Here is a 21,000-nt window from a genome sequence, read left to right as displayed (position 1 = left end):
AAGATATCAGGGTCTGATCCATCAAGTAGGTCGTCGGTTTGGAGAAGGGACGATTTTAACAAGACACAATGATGTGCAGGTCTACACTGTTTTAAAAGGGACGATCTCCCTTTCCTCCCTTTTGAATCTACCACTGGAAGAGTGAGTTTAGTGATCATCCATGCTTTTTTGATGTCGTGGCTTCAAGAGGTGGTTTTGCTAATTAACTGTGATAGCTAATTGTCAGAATGAGTGATGAAAATGTTAATGTTTTAATGAGTCAACCAACGGTTTCAGTGATTAGTTTCAATAATTTTTTTTTCAAATCTCTTAATTATATGAGAGATGTCGTTGCTTTATGTCGTCGACAACGGAAGGAAGGCTTTGTTCTGCTTCTCGGCGACATCAGCCCGACTAAAACTTCTAAACAGGATGTCATCAGCTAAAAACAGCTCAAAATGTGGTTTTGTCATTTTGACTCAAGCGATCGAAATTGTAACGTAAGTGTGCGAATCTTTAGGCTTGACATCACATCTCTGCCAAATAACGCAAATGTCGCATTTAAAATTATGCAGTTTTGTCTCTTTAATATTCATGAAAGAAGTAATAAAAAACTTAAGCTGTTTTTTAACTGGAATTACTGGCAAAAGCAAAAAATGAAGGTTGCTGTATAATACCGAGAAAGAGTTGGAAATTCAGGAGCAAAATGATTGGACCGCCTGGTTAATCTTCGCATTATACAACCATAAGGCATATAGGATTTCGCATTGGACAACCAAGAAACTTTTCGACAAGGCTCAAATATATCCTTAAGAACAACAACAACACAAGATCATAACATGTCTTACCCAAGAAATGATTTTGAGGATAAAGGTTTATTAAAGCCTGGACATTTCAGCTTGCAAGATGACGCACCAAATCCAAAAACTCTGAAATCTGTGGCCGATTATTTGCAGACGGCCACTCAAACACTTTATGGGACTGATAGATTTGAGAAATCTCTCCAATATGGCGATGAAAAAAAAATGGTTAATCTAATTAAGACATAGAGTCCAAAATATAAAATGTTAAATGTTTAGTGAACGGGAGTTTCGTTTCTACATTTTGGGCTTTTTATTTTTCTCGTTGGAAATTGTTTTGTTTCCATGCACACATTAACAAAATTACAATGTACAATTGCAATAATTCTTTACCCAAATACAAGTTTTACTTTGCCATTCCGGTGAGTCACACTTTGTCCAGGGTAATTTCTTTAGAGTTGTGCGAGAAAAAAATCTCCGATGACAGTTGCTACTGTCATTTTGTTGTCTGTGAATTGCCCATATTTTATTGTGTCATGACATAAGTATATTTACACTACATGCTGCACACAAGCGTTTGCCAGTATTATTGCTACTGTACGTTGATTTACAATTCAATAGCAGATGCAGTATAGTCTGATATAGAACTTTTTGTTCGCGCAAACCTACACTGTAAACGAAAAAGGCTCGAAAAAGAACCTATAAGGGAGCTACTGCGAATGGGGTTCTTTTTAAGAAAAGAACCCTTTAGGGGGTTCTTGAAAGAACCTATAAGGGAGCTACTGCGAATGGGGTTCTTTTTAAGAAAAGAACCTTTTAGGGGGTTCTTGAAAGAACCTATAAGGGAGCTACTGCGAATGGGGTTCTTTTTAAGAAAAGAACCCTTTAGGGGTTCTTGAAAGAACCTATAAGGGAGCTACTGCGAATGGGGTTCTTTTTAAGAAAAGAACCCTTTAGGGGGTTCTTGAAAGAACCAATACAGGGTTCTTTCAATAACCCCCAACGGGTTTTTTTCTTAAAAAGAACCTTTTTGAGGTACTATTATGAACCTTCTGAACGTTCGATAAAATACCTTTCAGGTTTTTTTCTTATTTAGTACCTTTTTGAGGTACTATTATGAACCTTTGATAAAGTACCTTTCAGGTTTTTTTTTTATTTAGTACCTTTTTGAGGTACTATTCTGAACCTTCTGAACGTTCGATAAAATACCTTTCAGAGTTTTTTTCTTATTTAGTACCTTTTTGAGGTACTATTCTGAACCTTCTGAACGTTCGATAAAATATCTTTCAGGGTTTTTTTCTTATTTAGTACCTTTTTGAGGTACTATTATGAACTCTCGATAAAATACCTTTTAGGTTTTTTCTTATTTAGTACCTTTTTGAGGTATTATTATGAACCTTCTGAAGGTTCGATAAAATACCTTTCACGGTTTTTTTCGTATTTAATACTTTTTTGAGGTACCAACCTTCCTATGGTTCCAATAGACACCTTTAGATAAACTTACAGTGCTATAACTGATGCTTAAGGTTTTATTGAAAAAGACGGTTACAAAGCAAATACCTTCACAAAACACGATTATCAAGAAATCGTGTTTTGTAGAAATGAACAAGTGTAAAGAAAACGAAAAACAATGAAGCATCGTTATTCTTTACATATAGGACGATAAAAAAATACAGACCACAACAACTACAAAAATTATATAGGATGATCGATAGCTTTTAAAGAGCGCAGAAAACGTACTTGCAACAACGAGATACCGGTACACGTTTTCTGATCTCCTAAATACCTTCCGAGCATCCTGTATAATCACTGCCCATTACAATTTATTTACAAAACGCAATACCTTGCTTGTTACCTCCACATCTAAATGTAAAATGTGGGTAGAGAAAAAAGACTAGGTATGCTTAATGGATTTGGGGTACTGGATGTTAAACACCCAATAAGTACTCATCAGCACGGCCACAGCATCCACTAAATTATCCATGCCAATTACTTGACACCCGTCAACCATGACAGTGAAGCCATCTTCTTCTTCAAACTGTATAACCGGATATGTTGATTCTGGATTCTATAACAAACAATGAGCATATTATATATCAACTCGATGGCCAGCACAAGTGCGGGCATTGAGCAACATTTACTTCACCAAACAAATAGCCTACAATGGGTGGGAGACACACAACCAAGAGCCTTTTACTTGGTATCACATTTAGCGATTATCAATCAAGTGCGATGGCTCGCCATGCAGGACATCAGTAATGTTCTTAATCATCTTTTACATTCTTAATTAGCTTAATTATAATCACCAATTTCCGTAACAAAGCATGCATTGAAAATTGATGCTTATAGTATTGGTTGTGATGTAGCCATGATAACTCTCATGAAAGAGTGACGGTACCGTGAGTATAGCCAGCTTGGATTAAACTAGTTCTTCTCTAAAAAATGATCTATTATTATCTATTAATTAATAGTTGCTATACATACTGTACGAACTACAAATTAGGGAGCGTTCAACGTCAACCGGTAACTGGGGAGGGTACCTGAAAGTTGATATTGGAGGAGGGGGTGAAAAGCTGGGTGACGTCAATTGTAAACCCTTCTCCTCAAGCAAAAAAAGATAGTTTAAACTTAACTTGATATAATGAGAATGCAAGTTTAGTTATGTTACCTGTTAAGTTCAGAATGTCCGCCGGCAATTTCTGCTTTTTAACGTCCTGATAAAAACGGTGGTGGCTAGTTTCTGAGAGCAGTTCAACACAATCTTTTTGCACCAGACTGTTCATTTCTTCGATCATCTGCAAAGACAAAAACCTCAAATTAACCTTCACATACATCCACGATTTCTGTCACTATATAGGATATATTAAAACTCATAGTATAAACACAGGGTCAGTTGGATAATAATCCTTAAAGGCGAAATATATTTGTCAATTAATCAGGCTTCTGTGTTTATACTGTGAGTTTACTGCACTGAGCTAACAAGTTCCAGCAGCGATCGCCTGATAGTTGTCGCCTGATATATCTGATGTCAGCTAGATCCCAGTCACCTTACTAACCAGTACGTCACACTGGCTTTAGTCTTTAAATAGTGCCGTATATATATAAAAATGAACGTAATGTTCAACATACCCAAACAGCGGTTCCCAACGACAGATATTTCGCTTGCAGATCCGCAACCGACATTTCGTTCCCATTGTGCAAACACGTGGATCGAGTGCACAACATTCGGTCGCGAATCAAGCCGTTGTTGCGACAGCTCTCCCCCTTCGCCATCTCCCCTCTCAATTGTTTCAAATGACGCTCAATGTTGAAAGCATCTTCTACCTCGCCAACCAACTGTAAAACACAAGAATTAGCACGCACACAACCATAGATACAAAATTTGCAGTAATAAGGTTTATAGTAGAGTAGACATTGACAGTTGACGGTATCCAGATGCGACGGTTTCTGAAGACAATATTATAAATTATAAATAGAAACAGAGGATTAACTGTTGTTTTACAAAGTATAAAGTTGTTGTTATTGTATAAAGAAGACCACGTTGCGTAATCACAAAACAACAGACGAGAACATTAATCTGACGTGAGAGGATCCTTAGAATACAAACTTTTAACCAGTATATCGCCAAAGTACGACATAATTAATAATATAAAGAACAGTATCTTACCAACTAATTGTAGCATACAGATCTTCACGAGTTGATTTCTGCACTTCGATAGTTGGCATAATTACTGATACTATCTTATATATGCAGCAGCAGATGTCTTGACTCTATGTCTATACACTAATCTAACTATCGTAAACTGTGAAATGCGTTGTAGTCACCACATACACTGGCTTGACCGGTAAACTGGTCTGACCCGTAAACGTACGATAACTAGTAGAAATTACGTCAAGAGACGCACAAATGCTTCCTTCAGCTTACGAAAACGAAAAAAAAGTTTTCTAAACGACGACTTCAAGCTTGACTGAACAGCGACACAAAACGATAAAAACACAAGGTTGTTTTGATAATTTTACGTTAGTTTTTTGTTTCGCCTACTTGTGTTCCTTTATTTCGTCATGCGTTCTTTATTGTTTTGCACTCTCTTGCACTGATCGCCAAAAGAAAAAAGGATTCGTAATTGGCAAATCGGTTTGTATTGCATTCGTTCTAAAATTGCTTATTTCAATATTTCATAATTTCAAAGACAGTCACAAATCGAAAGCTCAAAAGTTACAGCGCAAGTGAAATTGTCTAACACGCACATTAAAGTAGCCTAAATTAATGCACATCAAGCATATTAAAAGCACAAACAAAAACCAAATCAAAAATCGTGTGTCGTTTCATCTCATTTTACAAATGTTGTAGACTATGTTTTAATCATCATCATCATTCGTTCAGTCAATTGGAATTGTCGGTCACGCAATATGCCTTCTCTCTTCACAGCTGTACAGTTTTGCGTTTATCAAACCTCACTGCATCAATATCGGATTGCCCATGCACAAACTGTACAGTCTTGCCTTTACCAAAATGTAATGCACCAATATCAGAATCAACATATCCGGTTATACAGTTTGAAGAAGAAGATGGCTTCACTGTCATGGTTGACGGGTGTCAAGTAATTGGCATGGATAATTTAGTGGATGCTGTGGCCGTGCTGTTGAGTACTTACAGGGTGTTTAACATCCAGTACCCCAAATCCACTAAGCATACCTTGTCTTTTTTCTCTATCCACATTTTACATTTAGATGTGGAGGTAACAAGCAAGGTATTGCGTTTTGTGAATAAATTGTAATGGGCAGTGATTATACAGGATGCTCGGAAGATTTTTAGGAGATCAGAAAACGTGTACCGGTATCTCGTTGTTACAAGCATGTTTTCTGTGCTCTTTAAACGGTATCGATCATCCTATGTAATTTTTGTAGTTGTTGTGGTCTGTATTTTTTTATCGTCCTATGTAAAGAATAAAGATGCTTCATCGTTTTTCGTTTTCTAAGGTTGGTACCTCAAAAAGGTATTAAATAAGAAAAAAATCCTGAAAGGTATTTTATCGAACGTTCGGAAGGTTCATAATAGTACCTCAAAAAGGTATTAAATAAGAAAAAACCTGAAAGGTATTTTATCGAATGTTCATAATAGTACCTCAAAAAGTTATTGAAAGAACCCTGTATTGGTTCTTTCAAGAACCCCCAAAGGTTTTTTTTTCTTAAAAAGAACCCCCATTCCCAGTAGCTCCCTAATAGGTTCTTTTTCGAGCCTTCTTCCTTTACAGTGTTGTTGCTAAAAGAATCTCAAAAAAAGGTTAAAAAAAAACGTTTCGAAAAGAACCTTTCTGCAGGGTTCTTTTCGAAACAAGTTCCGAAAAAGAACCCTAGGCTTAGGGTTCTTTTGGCAAGCAAAGGGTTCTTTTTGCAATAAAGAACCTTGGTTGTTAAAAGAACCCTAAGCCTAGGGTTTTTCTCGAAAAAAGAACCCTAAACGAACCTTTTTCGAAACAAGTTCCGAAAAAGAACCCTAGACTTAGGGTTCTTTTGGCAAGCAAAGGGTTCTTTTTGCAATAAAGAACCTTTTTTGTTAAAAGAACCCTAAGCCTAGGGTTTTTCTCGAAAAAAGAACCCTAAACAAACCTTTTTCGAAACAAGTTCCGAAAAAGAACCCTAGGCTTAGGGTTCTTTTGGCAAGCAAAGGGTTCTTTTTGCAATAAAGAACCTTTGTTGTTAAAAGAACCCTAAACCTAGGGTTTTTCTCGAAAAAAGAACCCTAAACGAACCTTTTTCGAAACAAGTTCCGAAAAAGAACCCTAGGCTTAGGGTTCTTTTGGCAAGCAAAGGGTTCTTTTTGCAATAAAGAACCTTTTTTGTTAAAAGAACCCTAAGCCTAGGGTTTTTCTTGAAAAAAGAACCCTAAAAGAACCCTAAACGAACCTTTTTCATTTACAGTGTATGAGGTAATTGACTACAGAGCATTCAAAGGATACTTCATGCATCGGAGTATTGCCTGGTTGTACAAATGTACAGTGCTGTAATAGCAATTGAGTTTGCCAAATGTTGTCCGTATTATTACCATAAGCAGCAACAAACTTAAAATTGTTTGAATCAGAATTGCAAAAACTGAAAGCAAGTGTATTGGTAGGATTTCTGTGTAATTTTGAATGATTGCAAAGACCAATTAAGGAAAATATATAAAATTTAGGTTATTTTCTATTACAGTATATGTTCATATCTATATTTGTGCATTGTAAACATGCATTATAAATATTATACTATAAATATGTATGTACAGTACTGTATAAATAGGATGAATACAAATCAACTGATTTGGTTAGAACGCTTTAAGTGAAATACTTTGTACAAAATGGCGTTAGCTACACTGGTCTGACAAGACTTCTGTTCACAAAATAACTGAAATTGCTGAAAGTCGTTGACAAATGGACAAATTTGAAAGTTTTTTAAACTTACTTAGCCATAAGATACTCATTGGACTTTAGATCCAATGCAAAAAAATTCCAAGATTTAAAAATAAAACCTAATAATTTCCTCCAGACAACATTGAGATTCAATGTTGATTTCGTTTGTGCGATGATTACTGAAAACCACTTATCGCTAAAACTGAAGTGATTAGATTGCGCAAAAAAAAAAGAAAAAAAATGCTTCTTTTTGTTACATTGATGCATTGTCAGAAATGTCGTTGAAATTATTGAAACTCAATACATGACAAAATATGCGGTTCATCGTACCAAGAAATGTACATTCACTTCACCCATGTGATCTCTATCAACAGCAAAATATTTAATTTACCATCAAAATACCCGCTTTGCAAATATAAATTATGACGCACGGCCACATGATGAAGCTTGTAAACAAACTTTTATAGTTATGGATTATTGTGTAAACAAAAGTTTATAGTTATGGGTTATTGTGAGGTCAGTCGGAGAGCACTGGTCCATTTATGATGTGTCTTAAAAAATAAGTGTTCAGGTAACCGATGCAATTAAATCTTTGTTGAGCACTAAAGCAAGCTTTTTCATTCAGCGGCAAGTGGGTAGAATAATTTCTCTGCAACAACACTTCAACAACAATCGGAAACTTTACTCTGTCAATATCGGTTACCGGCCCTGCTTCAGTAAGCTCGGTAGATGACCCTGCTTCAGACTCTACAAATACAGTATAGGCCTATGCGAAACTTCCAGGAATAACTTATCTGAGGTTTTGTCAGTTCGCGGGTAAAGAGTCAAAACTGACCATCCAGCAAATCAAGCAATAAAAGATTTTAAAATCGCTAAACTTGTTGCCATTCTGGACTACATGTGATAATGCAGTAAACTAGTAAAGCATTGTGGGTTAGTACAAATTTGTTGCACGTAGAAATATAGTTCTTGATTTGTTAAGTTTGTGTAAAACAATACTTGGCAAGCAACAGTTCGTGAGGACTCTAGTTTCCAGCACTCAATGATAAAATTACACAATGCACATATATTCTTGTGGAGTTTCAATATAGTTTAAATGCACATATTTTATAATTGAAAACAATGAAAACTATTAATACTACAAAAAGTGCTCAATGCCAAGCAAAAAGTTATTTTATAATTGTGTTTTTTCAGACTAGTTTATGAATAACATTGCAAATATTGTTGAAACTTTTAAATGCGTTGAGATCACGTGTAGGCTATCCTTAGAAATCTTGTACCTGTGTCATTCTGTTTGTCTGTTTGCGTATTACTAGCCTAATATTGTCTTTTTACGGCATGTAGGCCTATTATGAGCAGTGAAAACAACGTTTCCTTTATCATGGATTTTGTGCTGTAGTGCAGCAAGGATGATCGATATTTTGAACAGACATTAATATCGAGAGACACTTACAAGATGATAAAAAGTGAAAAATTTCATTTTAAAATTTTTCGCATGCAGTAGGTCACCTGACTTTTAAAAATGAAAGATTCCCAGGGTCACGTGCGTGTTTGCATGTACCCCATACATCACGCCGTTACTGCGTAGATACGAGAACTCAATTATTTCCTGTCTGCAAATGCGTCATTTTTGCCTTTCTCCATTTTACCTAAACCATAAAAACAAAGAACCTTTGGTCTGTTGTACTGGAAAGTACAACCAACATACTACAAAGAATTCCAATATACTTTTTATGAATGGAAAATTATGAACAACTCGGACCTTTTCGATTGCCTATGAAATTCCCTTTTTATAGTGCAATTGTTTCAGTCACTGGTAAATTCCCTTTTTTACGACGAATCATTCTCATATTGAAATATAAATGGAGAGTTCTTTCAATTGCTTCGTATTCAAAATATTCAAACATCGTTTGAGCATCAAAATTACTTGAAGACCGTGATATGTTAAAACTGAATATAGGCTACTGGTTATGTTTTAAATTTGAGAGTAGAAGTGTTAGTTTCCTTTAAATTGGTATCGCAATGTCGTTGCTAAGGCATCAAATGAGCTTAAAAGCGTGTTAAAATATTCTTGATTGGCAGAATGTTTCAGGAAAGACAAACATGTTTATAAAACTTTCATGCATAAGTAGTGGGTTGGAACATTTCCATCAATTTTTTTCAAAATCAAATTCGCATCTCCTTTCTTTTCTCCTGCAAACATCTTTAGATATAAGTCAAGCAAAGTTATGCTTTCCTTTACATTTTGTCTCGATTGCTTGTCTCAGAAATGAAATGAAAAAGTTCATCAGTAGATGTATTGGCTAGAAAACCTAAAATAAAAACGCTAGTAGTTTTAACTTGACACCATGTGTTGCCTGTCGAAATGATGTTAACCTATTTTCCAGACGACTTCTAGATGAAGTGACATGTATAGACAGGGTTGAGTACGGTACCATGATAGTACAATGACTAGTTGCTGAAGGTTAGAAATAAACTAAAATAGAATGAAAACTTAGCTGCCCATTGAACAACATTGAGCTATCAACATCACTCCCTTAAAATGTTGTCAAACATTTCTGAGAATTGAAATTCGTGATTTGACCCAAGCTACAAGCTGGAGGATAAAAATGAGACCAGAAACTTTTTAGTTATTTCTTTTGCTCTGAGTATATTAGTTTGTAGTTTGAGTATTGTAGTACTGGTACTTTTAAGTTCAAATTAAAACACGTTTTAGCAAAATTGCCAAGATAAAAGATGGAATGTATAGCATCAAGGCAGGTAGAATAAGCAATTCGCAGTTAAATAATAACCCTCGAAGTAAAATGAAGTCCATCACATTAAAGTTGATTCAAATATTACCTACCTTCAGTGTTTTCCTCTCCACTGCTTTTGTTTATCTATGTTTGCTCTGAATTTTTTTCAAAGGGAATGCGTGAATGTATTGATTTCTTATTCTATCTCGCTATTTATTTTCTTTAGTGATAAATGATACAATTATGTTTGCTGTTTATGTCTGGTTCTGACCTACAATTTAATTAAATGTGACGCTATTTGGTTGTAAATATTTACTTTTGATTAACTGCAAACGTTTCGGCCTTACGGCTTTCTCAGTGCAGTAGATACACTGGGTATGGCTATGGTCACGAAGATATATACCTCCGTGTGACGTTTTTCCATTTGTGGAATCTAAGTTCTAAAAAATGGTACTACAACGCCAACCTTGCCAAAGTGCTGCTCAAACTGCAAGCAGTGAGCTTTGCGCAATGCATAGCAAGGTGCCCCCAGTAAAGTGCTCAATCGGCATAAGCCATGTTTTCATCAGCTAGTTTATTTCAATGGAAAGTTGTGTCATAATTTATTTTGATTGTAATTTTTTTAATTAGTCTACTGCAGATTTTAAACAAGAAAAGAAACTAAACTTTTGCACTTAAAATATGGTGGTTTCTATTAGAGTTACAATGACTGTAATTTTAATAATTAATAAAGGTTTGCTTTATGGTTACCAGGTTAAGCTTTGACTGTTTTAAATATGTGTCTTAATTGCATTAATTTTCTAAGTAAGCTATAGCATGCTAGCTAGTGTTTGTACAAAACACTAAGGTATAGCATGATAAATAAATGGTATGTTACTATACTTGATGGCTTGAACAAATAATGAATCTTGCAAAATCAGTTAACGTTGAAATTAAAGCAAAGATACGTTGCTAAACTGTTAAGTTCAAAGTTGTAAAAGAGACATATTAAAAATAGGTTTTTGTTGATGTCAAAAGTTGATTTTTTTCTTGATTTTATTAGTTTTCCTAAACGTTGGCTATAACTCAAAGAAGGTAAATATAGTTCTGCTTTTGTTGCCGTTTACGATTAATAGGAAAAGAAGGTTTGAGTGTTTTGGATGACGAAGTATAGAAATAGAGTTTCGTGTGTAACCTTATTAAACAATTTAATAAAGCCATTTTCTTCTGCAATTGTTGACGTCAAGCATCTCGTCCCAAGAGTTCGGAAAAGCTCAAATGGCAAGCGATACAGCGAAATCAAAAAGGACACATGATCAAGTTATTGTTTAATAATTCTGAATGGGTTTTCACTAATCAGAAATATTGGCTGATGCCCAAATCATTCAAAAGAAGGTTCAACTTATGTTTAAAAAAATTCCACAAAGTGTGTCAATCAGAAAGGTTTTTACATGTGACAAGGTTTTTACATGTATGAGCAACGCATCAAATGCTTCGCTTTTAATGAGAACCAATTGACATTTAACAATCAAAAAGCTTGAATTGCAATTTTTTACCCGGAATTTCGTATCACGTTTTAAGGAATGAAAATAGATAGAGTACGCACGCTGAGGCGTTGAGGTTTCAATTCATGTTACATTCTTGCTTACTCAAATCACATTTTTTTGGCAAAGAAAGCTAAAGATTGTTTTCCCATAAAGAAAGACAACATCAAAGCAATATGATGAAATTTATGATGTGAAAATTTGTAGGCGTGGGCTGTAAAGCTGTAAAGAACAGCACGTTTTGAAAGAGGAAAGGGTTATGTTTGCTTTCAACTTTTATAGCCTAAATTTAACAATTCTCACAAGACCATTCTCTTTGCCAAATGGCAAGATTTCAAATTGACCAATAAATTCGTAGATTGTTTGCAAAAGCAATAGTTGCATTCTCCCTGCACAATGACACGCACGAACAGCGTCGCCGCGTTAGCGAGAACCATTTTTAGAAAAGGAAATTCCCACTCGTGCAAGAACGCCAGTTTGGACTTTCCAAAAGACACACACGGAAAGAAGTCCTGCCAAGAACTTATCTTTTACTTAACCAAGTATTTCAATTGCAACATGCTCTATTATGAATACTATAAAGGTGAGTCTCATGCTTGATCCAAGCATCGGGGAATAAGATGATAAGGTTCTCGTTATACTAAGCCTTCTGCACTAACGAGAGTATGGGTGGCCATTTTCTTTCTCTCGGCCACCTTTCTTTCAGCAGTTACGTCCACCCAATTTATTACACTCTGGGTAGAAGTGAGCGGTGTTTGTTAACAACAAGCTAAAATCGGGTGTCAAATCAGGATTGCATAAATGAAGAGCAGATACCTTATCCGCTACACCATCCATCATCATCATCATCATCATTCATCATTATGTTCCTTCCTCGTATTGAGGGTTGGATACAATGCGCTATTGTTCTCGACCATGAGCTGTTCGTACTGCATTTTCATAACTTAATTTTGTTCATTTAGTGATGTTTGATGTCCAAATCATTCTTGGTCTACCTTTGTTTCTTTTACCGTTTATCTTTCCTTCTATTAATGATCTTTGTAACGAGTTTTGCCTTATTGTGTGTCCAAAATACTTCAATCTTCTTCTTTTGACTATTTGTAAGAGAATTTTGCTTGAATTAAATTTGGATAATACTTCATCGTTAGTGATCTTTTGTTTCCATGAAATTTGATGCCCCGTCCATGAATACAATAAACCACCCAAAAGCAGGCAAATGAACCAAACATGTAATTAAGTTAAAACTTTGCCATTTAAATCTTGCAATTAGAAAATACTTCAAGCCACTAAATATGAACTTGAAAGAATGTTTCATGTTTATCAAGCAATTGTGATCAAGTTCATCAAAACATTTCATTTTTAGGCAAGATCTGTATTATTTTTTTTAAATGAAAACCAAAATCCGTTTTTGAATTTGACAGTAATCCTTTTAAAGAAGCCAATGAAAATTAATTTCCTTGCGATCTGTCAGCTCAAATTTTGGAAATTTTGTTGTTTCGTTAAGGTTGCTTAATTTGTAACCATGAGCATTGTTCAAGTTCAAGCCACACAACCTTGCGGTATTAGCGCTTTTGTTCAAATATGCTTCAAATAAGTTTAAAAATTCCCTCTTAACTATTTATTAAAGAGCTACTCACAAAAACATTAGCAATTGACAAGGTGGCAGATGATCGTGATAGTGACATGGTGGCAGATGATTACTGAGGCCTGAGAACAAGGAAACATCTTGTAGAGCGAACGAAAATCTTATTTCTCAACAAAATATATCTATGTTTATATCATGTATTAATAAATCCATGGTTTACTTTACAGAAAAGGTATAACTTGTATATAGCGACATAAAACATATAAAAAAAATTCAAACTACAAAAAACCTGAAAATGAAGGTAGTTCTAATTTCCATTTTCTATATATTTGCCTTTATTGATGATGCTGCTTTGGAATTATTAACAGGTTAGAGAGTTTTGAAATATTTTCAGAGTGAAACCAGTCCAAAAATTAATCTTTTTCACATTGTTTTAACGTTTGGAGACATTGAATCAATGTAAAAAAGGATCAATTTTGCTTGGTAGGTAAAAAGTTGATTTACAGTTGAATGTGTAAAGATATGTAAACTGATAAATATTATTGAATAAATTTATAACAAACTATTATAATGCATTAAACAATTTTCTATAAGTTAAAGTGAAATTGAATGATGAAAAAGTGAAATTGTTATGATGAAGATTGAGCAATCGCTTTCAACTTAAGCTAATACTAAACTTTTTGGATAAGAATTTTTTTCTTGATTTACTTTTTGCTTCTTCTTTGTGAAACTTTTTTCTTTTTGCAATCAGAGAAATGATTTCATTGTATTGTTTTTCAATAGAGCAACACCCCGCCTGCACAATAGGACAAGCGCCAGAACCAGAGAAGCTTGTGGTGTTGAAAGGCTGGCCCTATTCTCTCGACTGTAGCATGTTCTTTGAAAGCGACGACTATTATTTGTACGACTTGTACGACAGTTATGAATTTGACCATGATGAAGACACTTTGGTAAGTGACCAAAATTTCACACTCACTTGATATTAAATTAAGTTTAAAGCATTCATATATCTCCCAATTGTTAGCTTTAGGGTTCTGAAATAAGTCAGAAAAAAGTATTTTTAAAACAAAAAACAAGCATGTATTGGTTTTGATAACAGAATTTTCAACTCACTAAAATATTTCAAGTAACGCATTTTGAAGGACTGGTTTATTTTGAGATTGACTAAACTATAGTTAACATAAAACGTATGGTATTTTTGTGTTATTTTTATATGAAGTATATGTTATTTATATTTCAAACAATAAATACTACTATTACTACAAAAAGTGCTCAGTGCCAAGCAAAATAAATTACAGTATAGTACAGCCTGATCATCAGAAGGTCTTTATTAAAAAAAATATTTTATTTGAATAAGAACCTTCTGATGATTCCCCTTTTAGGGTGAAACAGGCCGTAGAGGTTTTAGAAAGTAGTAACTATATTTGATGTTATTTATATTTCATAGTTTTGTATATTTTAAATATAATATTGTGTATGTTATGATTGTATTTATTGATTATGTTATAATATTTTTGTGTTGTTTTAGTGTGAAATTCGTGATGACAGTGGAAACTTACTTTTGAATGCATCCACCTCCTTCGACAACCTTCAATACAACTCACAAGACGTAGATAAAATTATTCTCTCCAACCCACAGCCCGGTGATAATCTCAACTTCAATCTGACAGTGAAAGTAAATCATATGTTATGTTACATATGATAATATTAATAATTATCATGTCATGTTATGTTAATATTATGTTTTCTTAATATATTTTCTTAATATATTTTTATAATATATTATATATTGTAATATTGTAATTATTGTAGTATATTGTAATATATTGTATATATATATTATAATATATTATTATATTATATATTATTATATATATATTATTATATTTTAATATATATGATATATAATATATTGTAACATATTATTATTGTTACAATTTTTAGGAACGGATGGTTTTTAGTCATACAAACAACATTTCAATGCGTATCACTGGTAACGTTGACAGGGGGGTTAAGAGGTTTCTTTTGGGTTATTATTTTGGGGGTAATTTTGGACCCGGGCTCGAAATAATCTCATCGGTACCCAGAATCTCAGCGGTACCGGGCCGAAATTATTCATCAACCGCATCACTATTGTGTATTGTGTATCACTATTGTGCACTGTGTGTCACTATTGTTGGTATAACAACTTTCTGCCTGACAACACTAGTTATGAATATACAGCGTTTTAAGAGTAATTTTAAAGTATTTAATTATCACCTTAATAAAGTACATTTTGCTAACCAGTTAAATTTTTACATTGCAGATACCAAGTATCAACAAATGTAGAACTATGAAAATCCAACTCCAACTCGAAGGGCTGCAAGAAGAGTCTTGCGCTGAATTTCTTAGTGAACAGAAACTGAGACCAGTAAAGTCGAGTATTGGATCACGGAAAATTTTTACCTGCAGTGGTAAGTTATAGTAATAAATATAAATAATAAATGAAAAGATTTTCATAAACTCTGCAAAATTTAACTTTACTGACTAAAATAATTTTTCTTGTTAAAAAATAAATACCAAATAATAAAAAACTATTTCAATTGTTAGGCTCTTTAGCGTCAACCATAGCATAGACTAGAGAATAATCGCACATACTCTTAACCTACATGTAAGCATATAAAAGCTGGTTGCTCTAGGTATAGTGAAAAAAATGTTATAAAACGTAAATGTTTGTGAAACATACGTACAACTGATCTCAGACAAAATTTTTTATTTTTAGTCCCAACTGGAGTCTACCCAAAGCAAATTTCGCCAAGAGATACAAGTGGTGTAGAATTTAAATGGATGCACAACTGTGGAGATCTTCCAGAGGGCGTTTCATTGAGTGCAGATAACTCTACGGTTAGAATTTATTTCCATAGCAACCACTTAAAATTTTGAAATTTGATCTTCTAAAAAGATTAGTTCTGTAAATTGGTTAAATCAATCTAAATTGGAAACCCTGGTCGCGTAATGGTTTTTAGGTAGACACTTAAACCTAAAAAAATTTGTAAGACAAACAAATCATTGGACCGATCAGAAGTTGAGAGGAATCAGTGAAAACACGTTTCTGATACAAAGTAAATGAAGTCAGTATTTCTTGTCCACCGCTTGGCGTAGAGGGTTAAGGCAGTGGTAGACATTTCGATGACGTGTGTTCGATTTCTACCCAAACCAGAACTATTGTTTCTTGTGTAATCACCAAAAAACTTCAAAGTAGGATCAACTCTCTGGGTGAATGCCAGAAGGGTCACAATTGAATGGTATAGTCACTTAAACATGTTCTGATTAGTTGGCGGTGTCATCAGGTCTTACGGGAAATTGTCATGTTTATGTGGCTACCTGGTTTTTACCTTGAAAACTGCCGGCTGCATAGCCGAGTGGTGAGAGCTCTGGAACGGCACTCGAAAGGCGCCGGTTCGATACCGCTTAAAAGCATGCGGCTGTGTCTTTGGCAGGACACTTAAAGGCATGCTGGAAGGTGGATACGAGGATTGGCTTCCTTGCCTTCCCGTCTACTTAATCTAAATCTTCAACCACCGGGTGTAAGCCTGGATGCGACAAACAAACATTTGTGCTTTATATCCCAGCAAAAACCTTGAAAACGCTAATTGTTGTTAATATTCAAAAATTACAAGCAAAATTAACTTTACTTTGTTTTATTTTTCAGCTTACCATTCCTTCGTTAACCTTCGAACACGGTGGAAGTTACTCCTGTGCCGTCTCATACAAAGGCATGACAAGAAACTTGTTTTCAACCTCAGTTTGCGTGCAACGTAAGATTTCATTAATAATTACGTTTAAATTGCGTTTGTAAAACTAAATTCTAATGAAATGTAAAACATACGTGTAATAAGAAAATATGGTCTGTTCATTGATAGTCTACTACTTCTATGATATATAAGTTCTTCAAATCCTTTAAACCTTTTTATAAACGTACCGAAACTAATATTATTTGTTAGCCAATTAAGCATTTGCTTCATAATGCAATTCTTAACCATACCACATTAGAAAAAATAACCTTGAAAATGACATACAAATAATAAAAGAAATAAATAAACAGCCAAACACTGTTTTAGATCAATTTCTGCCTATGGTGATACTTCGTATTGATAAAACTTTGATAGAGAGTTTGCTTTTTTGAACCATAGACATCCGAAACAAAGCAACTAAACCCGTTAAACTAACTTTGTATTGCATTGAAAAGTATTCAGTTTTTTCAAAAAGTTGGTTCAAAAACAGGAAATTTTTCATAAAATCACTTTGTAGAGATTAGTACCTTGACGGAACTATATTATAAATTTAGAAGAACACATCGACAACAATTTCAATTTGTTCAGATGGTCTTACATACGCTGAGCCCATTATGACATGTCAGAGCCAGAATTATTTCCAAACACTCGGTGATGACGTCAAAGTGCGATGCGTTGGTAACTTTGGTTTTGGTGCAATCTCAGCAAATACATTCAACTTCCGCTGGAAATATGTAAGTTGGAATAGAAAGGGTTGAACTCATTTAACATTAATAAAAACGTACTAGGTATATCAAACGATATCTTGGCATCAAGGAACGGAGAAGAGAAAGTTTTGTATGATGTGTATCAGCAATATGGATGCATGACAAAAATTAGTTTTGCAATCTTTTATAAAATTGTTAAGCATACAATTTGAAACTTACTTTAGAATAAACCGATTGGGCTGGTAAATTAGTGTAGTGTTATTGAATGATACCATTCACAAACGTAAGCTTTGTAGTTATGAAGCTACTTCTACTACAGCAGCCATTTTGATTAAATTCTGAGCTATAGTATAGTTTTGAGAAGCCATTTTGATAAAGGTAATACGGACCAAACTTAACTTATTGTTTCTTCCACAGCAACACGAAAACAACACTGATGTTATTCATTGCCGGAAACAAACAGCATTAACTGAAATGATGACATCAAAGTCACTCTGCACCTAGTAAGTCTGATGTATTTATTCTACAAATATCATATTTACAATTTTGGTAAAGAGGTGATTTTTTTGAACCATAAACAAGTACAACCTAACAACCACACGGCAGTTAGCAAGATATAAAAAAATGAAAATAAACAATAAATTACGAACGTTTTCGGCCATACACTTGTTTGCCCTTATCAAGTAACAAAATCACTGATTTTATGCATGAATTGAAAATAAATATCATATGTTTTTCCGAAAAATAACTTGTTCTGTTTATGCTGTATGGTTTGCGATTGATATGCTGTTGATAGAAAATAGTTTTTCAACTTTGTCAACACTTGTTACAAACAATTTGGTTCAAAAACGTTATTTTTACGTCTAATAGCAGTTTTCATTTGCAATTTTACTTTTGTTGAGTTGCTCGAAAATATTGCAAAACATTTGTTGTGTTTCAGCAAACTTCCTGAAGAAGCTTGCTTTACAGGACCACCTCCAGCAGCAAACACATCTCCCAAACCAGCCTTAGTTGAAGTGGTGCTTACTATGAGGTAAGCTGATTACAATAAGTGTAGTAATGAATCGTTAGACTATAAGTTATCAACTTCAGGCAGGGAAATAAAAATGACGAAATTAGACATGCCACTCGTTAAACGTTGGTAAACCCCTTACACATGACCTTCGTACCTGTCTGATCCCTTTACCTATCTGACACAGCACATCAACACACAATTTTATTGTTTCTTAAAAGTAAATTACATTGAAAAAACGTTCAGATTCATGCTTTAAACGTATACACTGTTTCGTAATGGCTATCACTCACAAAACGTTTTGTTATTTCGATTTAGATATTTCAGATCAGACCAAACTTTTTCAGGTAAAAGAATACAGTATTGCTGAATATCAATACAATGAACTAAATGTGTGTAAAAATATTACCCTACAACCAGTGGCGAACCCAGGGGTGGCGTCGTGGCTATCGTCCCCCTTTAAAGCACAGATAACTAACTTGTTTTTATGGTAAATTTTCAAGGTCAGATTAATGAAGCCATACACATCATTGCGTTTTGTTGAATTCGTACCCCCTTAAAACTATTTGCTAGATCTGCCCCTGCCTACAACCTAGATGCACTTATTTTTCGACTGCCGCAAAACATATTTTGTTAGAACAGTCTTTATAGCTACCGTGGAGTCTACACTGGTACGGTTAGCGAAACGCAATTTCTCGCTGTTCTATGGTGGATACTAAGCCTTGTGGTGACGTTGGGTAGATCGTTCCTTTAAACAAACATATATACTGTACTTTGTCCATTCATACACTGTTGCATTCCAGCTAACAATCTAATCTTGTGTATATTTCTTCAACGGTTACAGACGTCAAGTCCGTAATTTCTTACTGATTGGTTTCAGTTCTATTTTGTGATGTTTTGTTGTTTTTCACCCTTGAAAGTATTTAGTATAAAATCATCAGTGTGTATTGTATTTCTTTATTTCTTCACTGTGTTGGAACGTGTCCTTTTTGCACGGAGTCCTTCCATTTAATAAGCTATTTGACAGACAGTTTCAACTGTTTCATTTTTACAGAAATCTGCAGCCATCTGACTTTGGAGCATACCAGTCCATTCTGACTATGAATGTCATCGGCAGCAGTCCAGTGTATACCGATGTGAGGATCATTGAAGAAAAACAAGACCCAGCAACACCCCCTCCACCTCATTCTGGTCTTACTGTGGTGGAAATTGTTGGTTTATCTGTTGGAGCATGTACAGCGTGTTTCTTTATTGTGGTTTTGATTTTTGCATGGCATCAATTTACGGACAACTCTTCTAAAAAATTGAAAAATGAAAAAGATGAAGAGATTAAAGAGGACATCAAAGTTTGAATAATTATAATCTCAGAGAGGGTATCTATGTGCTGTGGTAGACATCACAATTATTGCATTGTGATCTATGAAAACAAACTTTTCTTAAAGTTGTTTAGCCGAACGGGGTTTTAGTGAATGTTCATATGAACTGTTATAATCTTTTATGGTTATTCATTCTAAAATATTCACTCAAATTCGATGATGATTGAGTTTAGAATAACTTACATCACGCTATGCACAAATTTTTATTTGCACTTAATAGGAATGCAATACCTCGTAGCTTTGAGTATTCCTAATTATGTTTATATTTGCTGCGTTTTGTATATTTTGTGCATGCAGTAGCTACAACTGCCAACATCGTAGCTTATGTTTATTGATGTGAGTCTTTAGTTCTTGTAGTACTAACACTTTAGTAAAGAAACGTTAAGGCTACACGGATGTTGTGGTTATCCTTGTCTTCGATTACAAATAAAATTACAATCCAGGACCAAACTAATCACGAATTCCAGAGATTTTTAGTGTATTAATTGGACATGTTTCGGGAGTAATGCACTCAAGACAATGCATGCACAGCAGCTAAGTAAAACAAGTTTATGCACGGCAGTGCGGCGCTAAACCAAATTGTGACAACAAATTCAAAAATCGTGAAAACCGTAATTGACCAGGGCAATACCAAACAACTAAAGATGCACGCTCCGCCTCAGTTTGTGTAAATTTAATGGTTTCAAGAATCCAAACCACTTTTCAACTTCCATGACTTATTATTTCTTGCGTATTTGGGTGGATCACAAACCAATAAAAATAAAAATTAGAACAATATCGTTTTCTGTGCATTCCTAGATTGTGAAATAAAGATTTTTTTCGGTCTCAAATCCAGATTTCAAGCATCGGTAAAACTTCTTCTGCTGAAGAAATTCGCTGAAGAAATTCGCTGAAGAAGAAGCTATATAGGTTCGACTATAACAAGTGAAGTGACAACGTCTTTTATACCCAATGGCCGGTGACTAGCTCATGCGTAATTGTACGGTGTAACATGACATTTTATGTTATATGCTAATGTTACTGTATGTTGTACACACCTCCACTAAAGACATACATTTGCAGCAAGTTATTAGCCTCTGTAGCAAAATCAGCACTTTATAATAATTAAGATTGTAATGTAA

At 34.4% G+C, this 21,000-nt stretch overlaps 2 protein-coding genes across 3 annotated transcripts; one reads left to right on the top strand and one right to left on the bottom strand.

Moving 5' to 3' along the window:
• Positions 1 to 48: 48 nt before the first annotated feature.
• LOC145786653 (uncharacterized) lies at positions 49 to 20,660 on the top strand. 2 transcript variants are annotated; one of them, XM_082598350.1, is made up of 10 exons: positions 49 to 141; positions 13,795 to 13,961; positions 14,540 to 14,686; positions 15,317 to 15,464; positions 15,773 to 15,894; positions 16,703 to 16,808; positions 17,373 to 17,518; positions 17,909 to 17,994; positions 18,432 to 18,524; positions 19,558 to 20,660. In XM_082598350.1, the coding sequence occupies exons 2-10, from the start codon at positions 13,884 to 13,886 to the stop codon at positions 19,853 to 19,855; spliced, it is 1,224 nt and encodes a 407-aa protein (XP_082454476.1). In that variant the 5' UTR covers positions 49 to 141; positions 13,795 to 13,883; the 3' UTR covers positions 19,856 to 20,660. The 2 variants fall into 2 exon arrangements, with proteins under 2 accessions (XP_082454476.1, XP_082454474.1); XM_082598348.1 differs by lacking the exon at positions 49 to 141 and adding an exon at positions 13,233 to 13,379.
• Positions 2,726 to 4,646, bottom strand: LOC145786094 (uncharacterized). Its single transcript, XM_082597740.1, has 4 exons — positions 4,447 to 4,646; positions 3,909 to 4,115; positions 3,448 to 3,574; positions 2,726 to 2,847 (listed from the first exon to the last, which is right to left on the bottom strand). The coding sequence occupies exons 2-4, from the start codon at positions 4,050 to 4,052 to the stop codon at positions 2,813 to 2,815; spliced, it is 306 nt and encodes a 101-aa protein (XP_082453866.1). The 5' UTR covers positions 4,053 to 4,115; positions 4,447 to 4,646; the 3' UTR covers positions 2,726 to 2,812.
• Positions 20,661 to 21,000: the final 340 nt, after the last annotated feature.

This window comes from Aplidium turbinatum, chromosome 17 (assembly GCF_918807975.1).
Source record: "Aplidium turbinatum chromosome 17, kaAplTurb1.1, whole genome shotgun sequence".
Classification (NCBI taxonomy): Eukaryota; Metazoa; Chordata; class Ascidiacea; order Aplousobranchia; family Polyclinidae; genus Aplidium; species Aplidium turbinatum.
This window is presented reverse-complemented; position numbering and strand designations above follow the sequence as displayed.

Coding starts and splice junctions, on each gene's coding strand:
- LOC145786094 (XM_082597740.1), bottom strand. CDS start 4,052: ATGGCGAAGGGGGAGAGCTGTCGCAACAACGGCTTGATTCGCGACCGA. Junction 3,575..3,908: donor CGTTGGGAACCGCTGTTTGG/GTATGTTGAACA, acceptor TTGTCTTTGCAG/ATGATCGAAGAAATGAACAG. Junction 2,848..3,447: donor GGACATTCTGAACTTAACAG/GTAACATAACTA, acceptor TGTTTGTTATAG/AATCCAGAATCAACATATCC.
- LOC145786653 (XM_082598348.1), top strand. CDS start 13,307: ATGAAGGTAGTTCTAATTTCCATTTTCTATATATTTGCCTTTATTGAT. Junction 13,380..13,794: donor TGCTTTGGAATTATTAACAG/GTTAGAGAGTTT, acceptor GTTTTTCAATAG/AGCAACACCCCGCCTGCACA. Junction 17,995..18,431: donor TCAAAGTCACTCTGCACCTA/GTAAGTCTGATG, acceptor GTTGTGTTTCAG/CAAACTTCCTGAAGAAGCTT.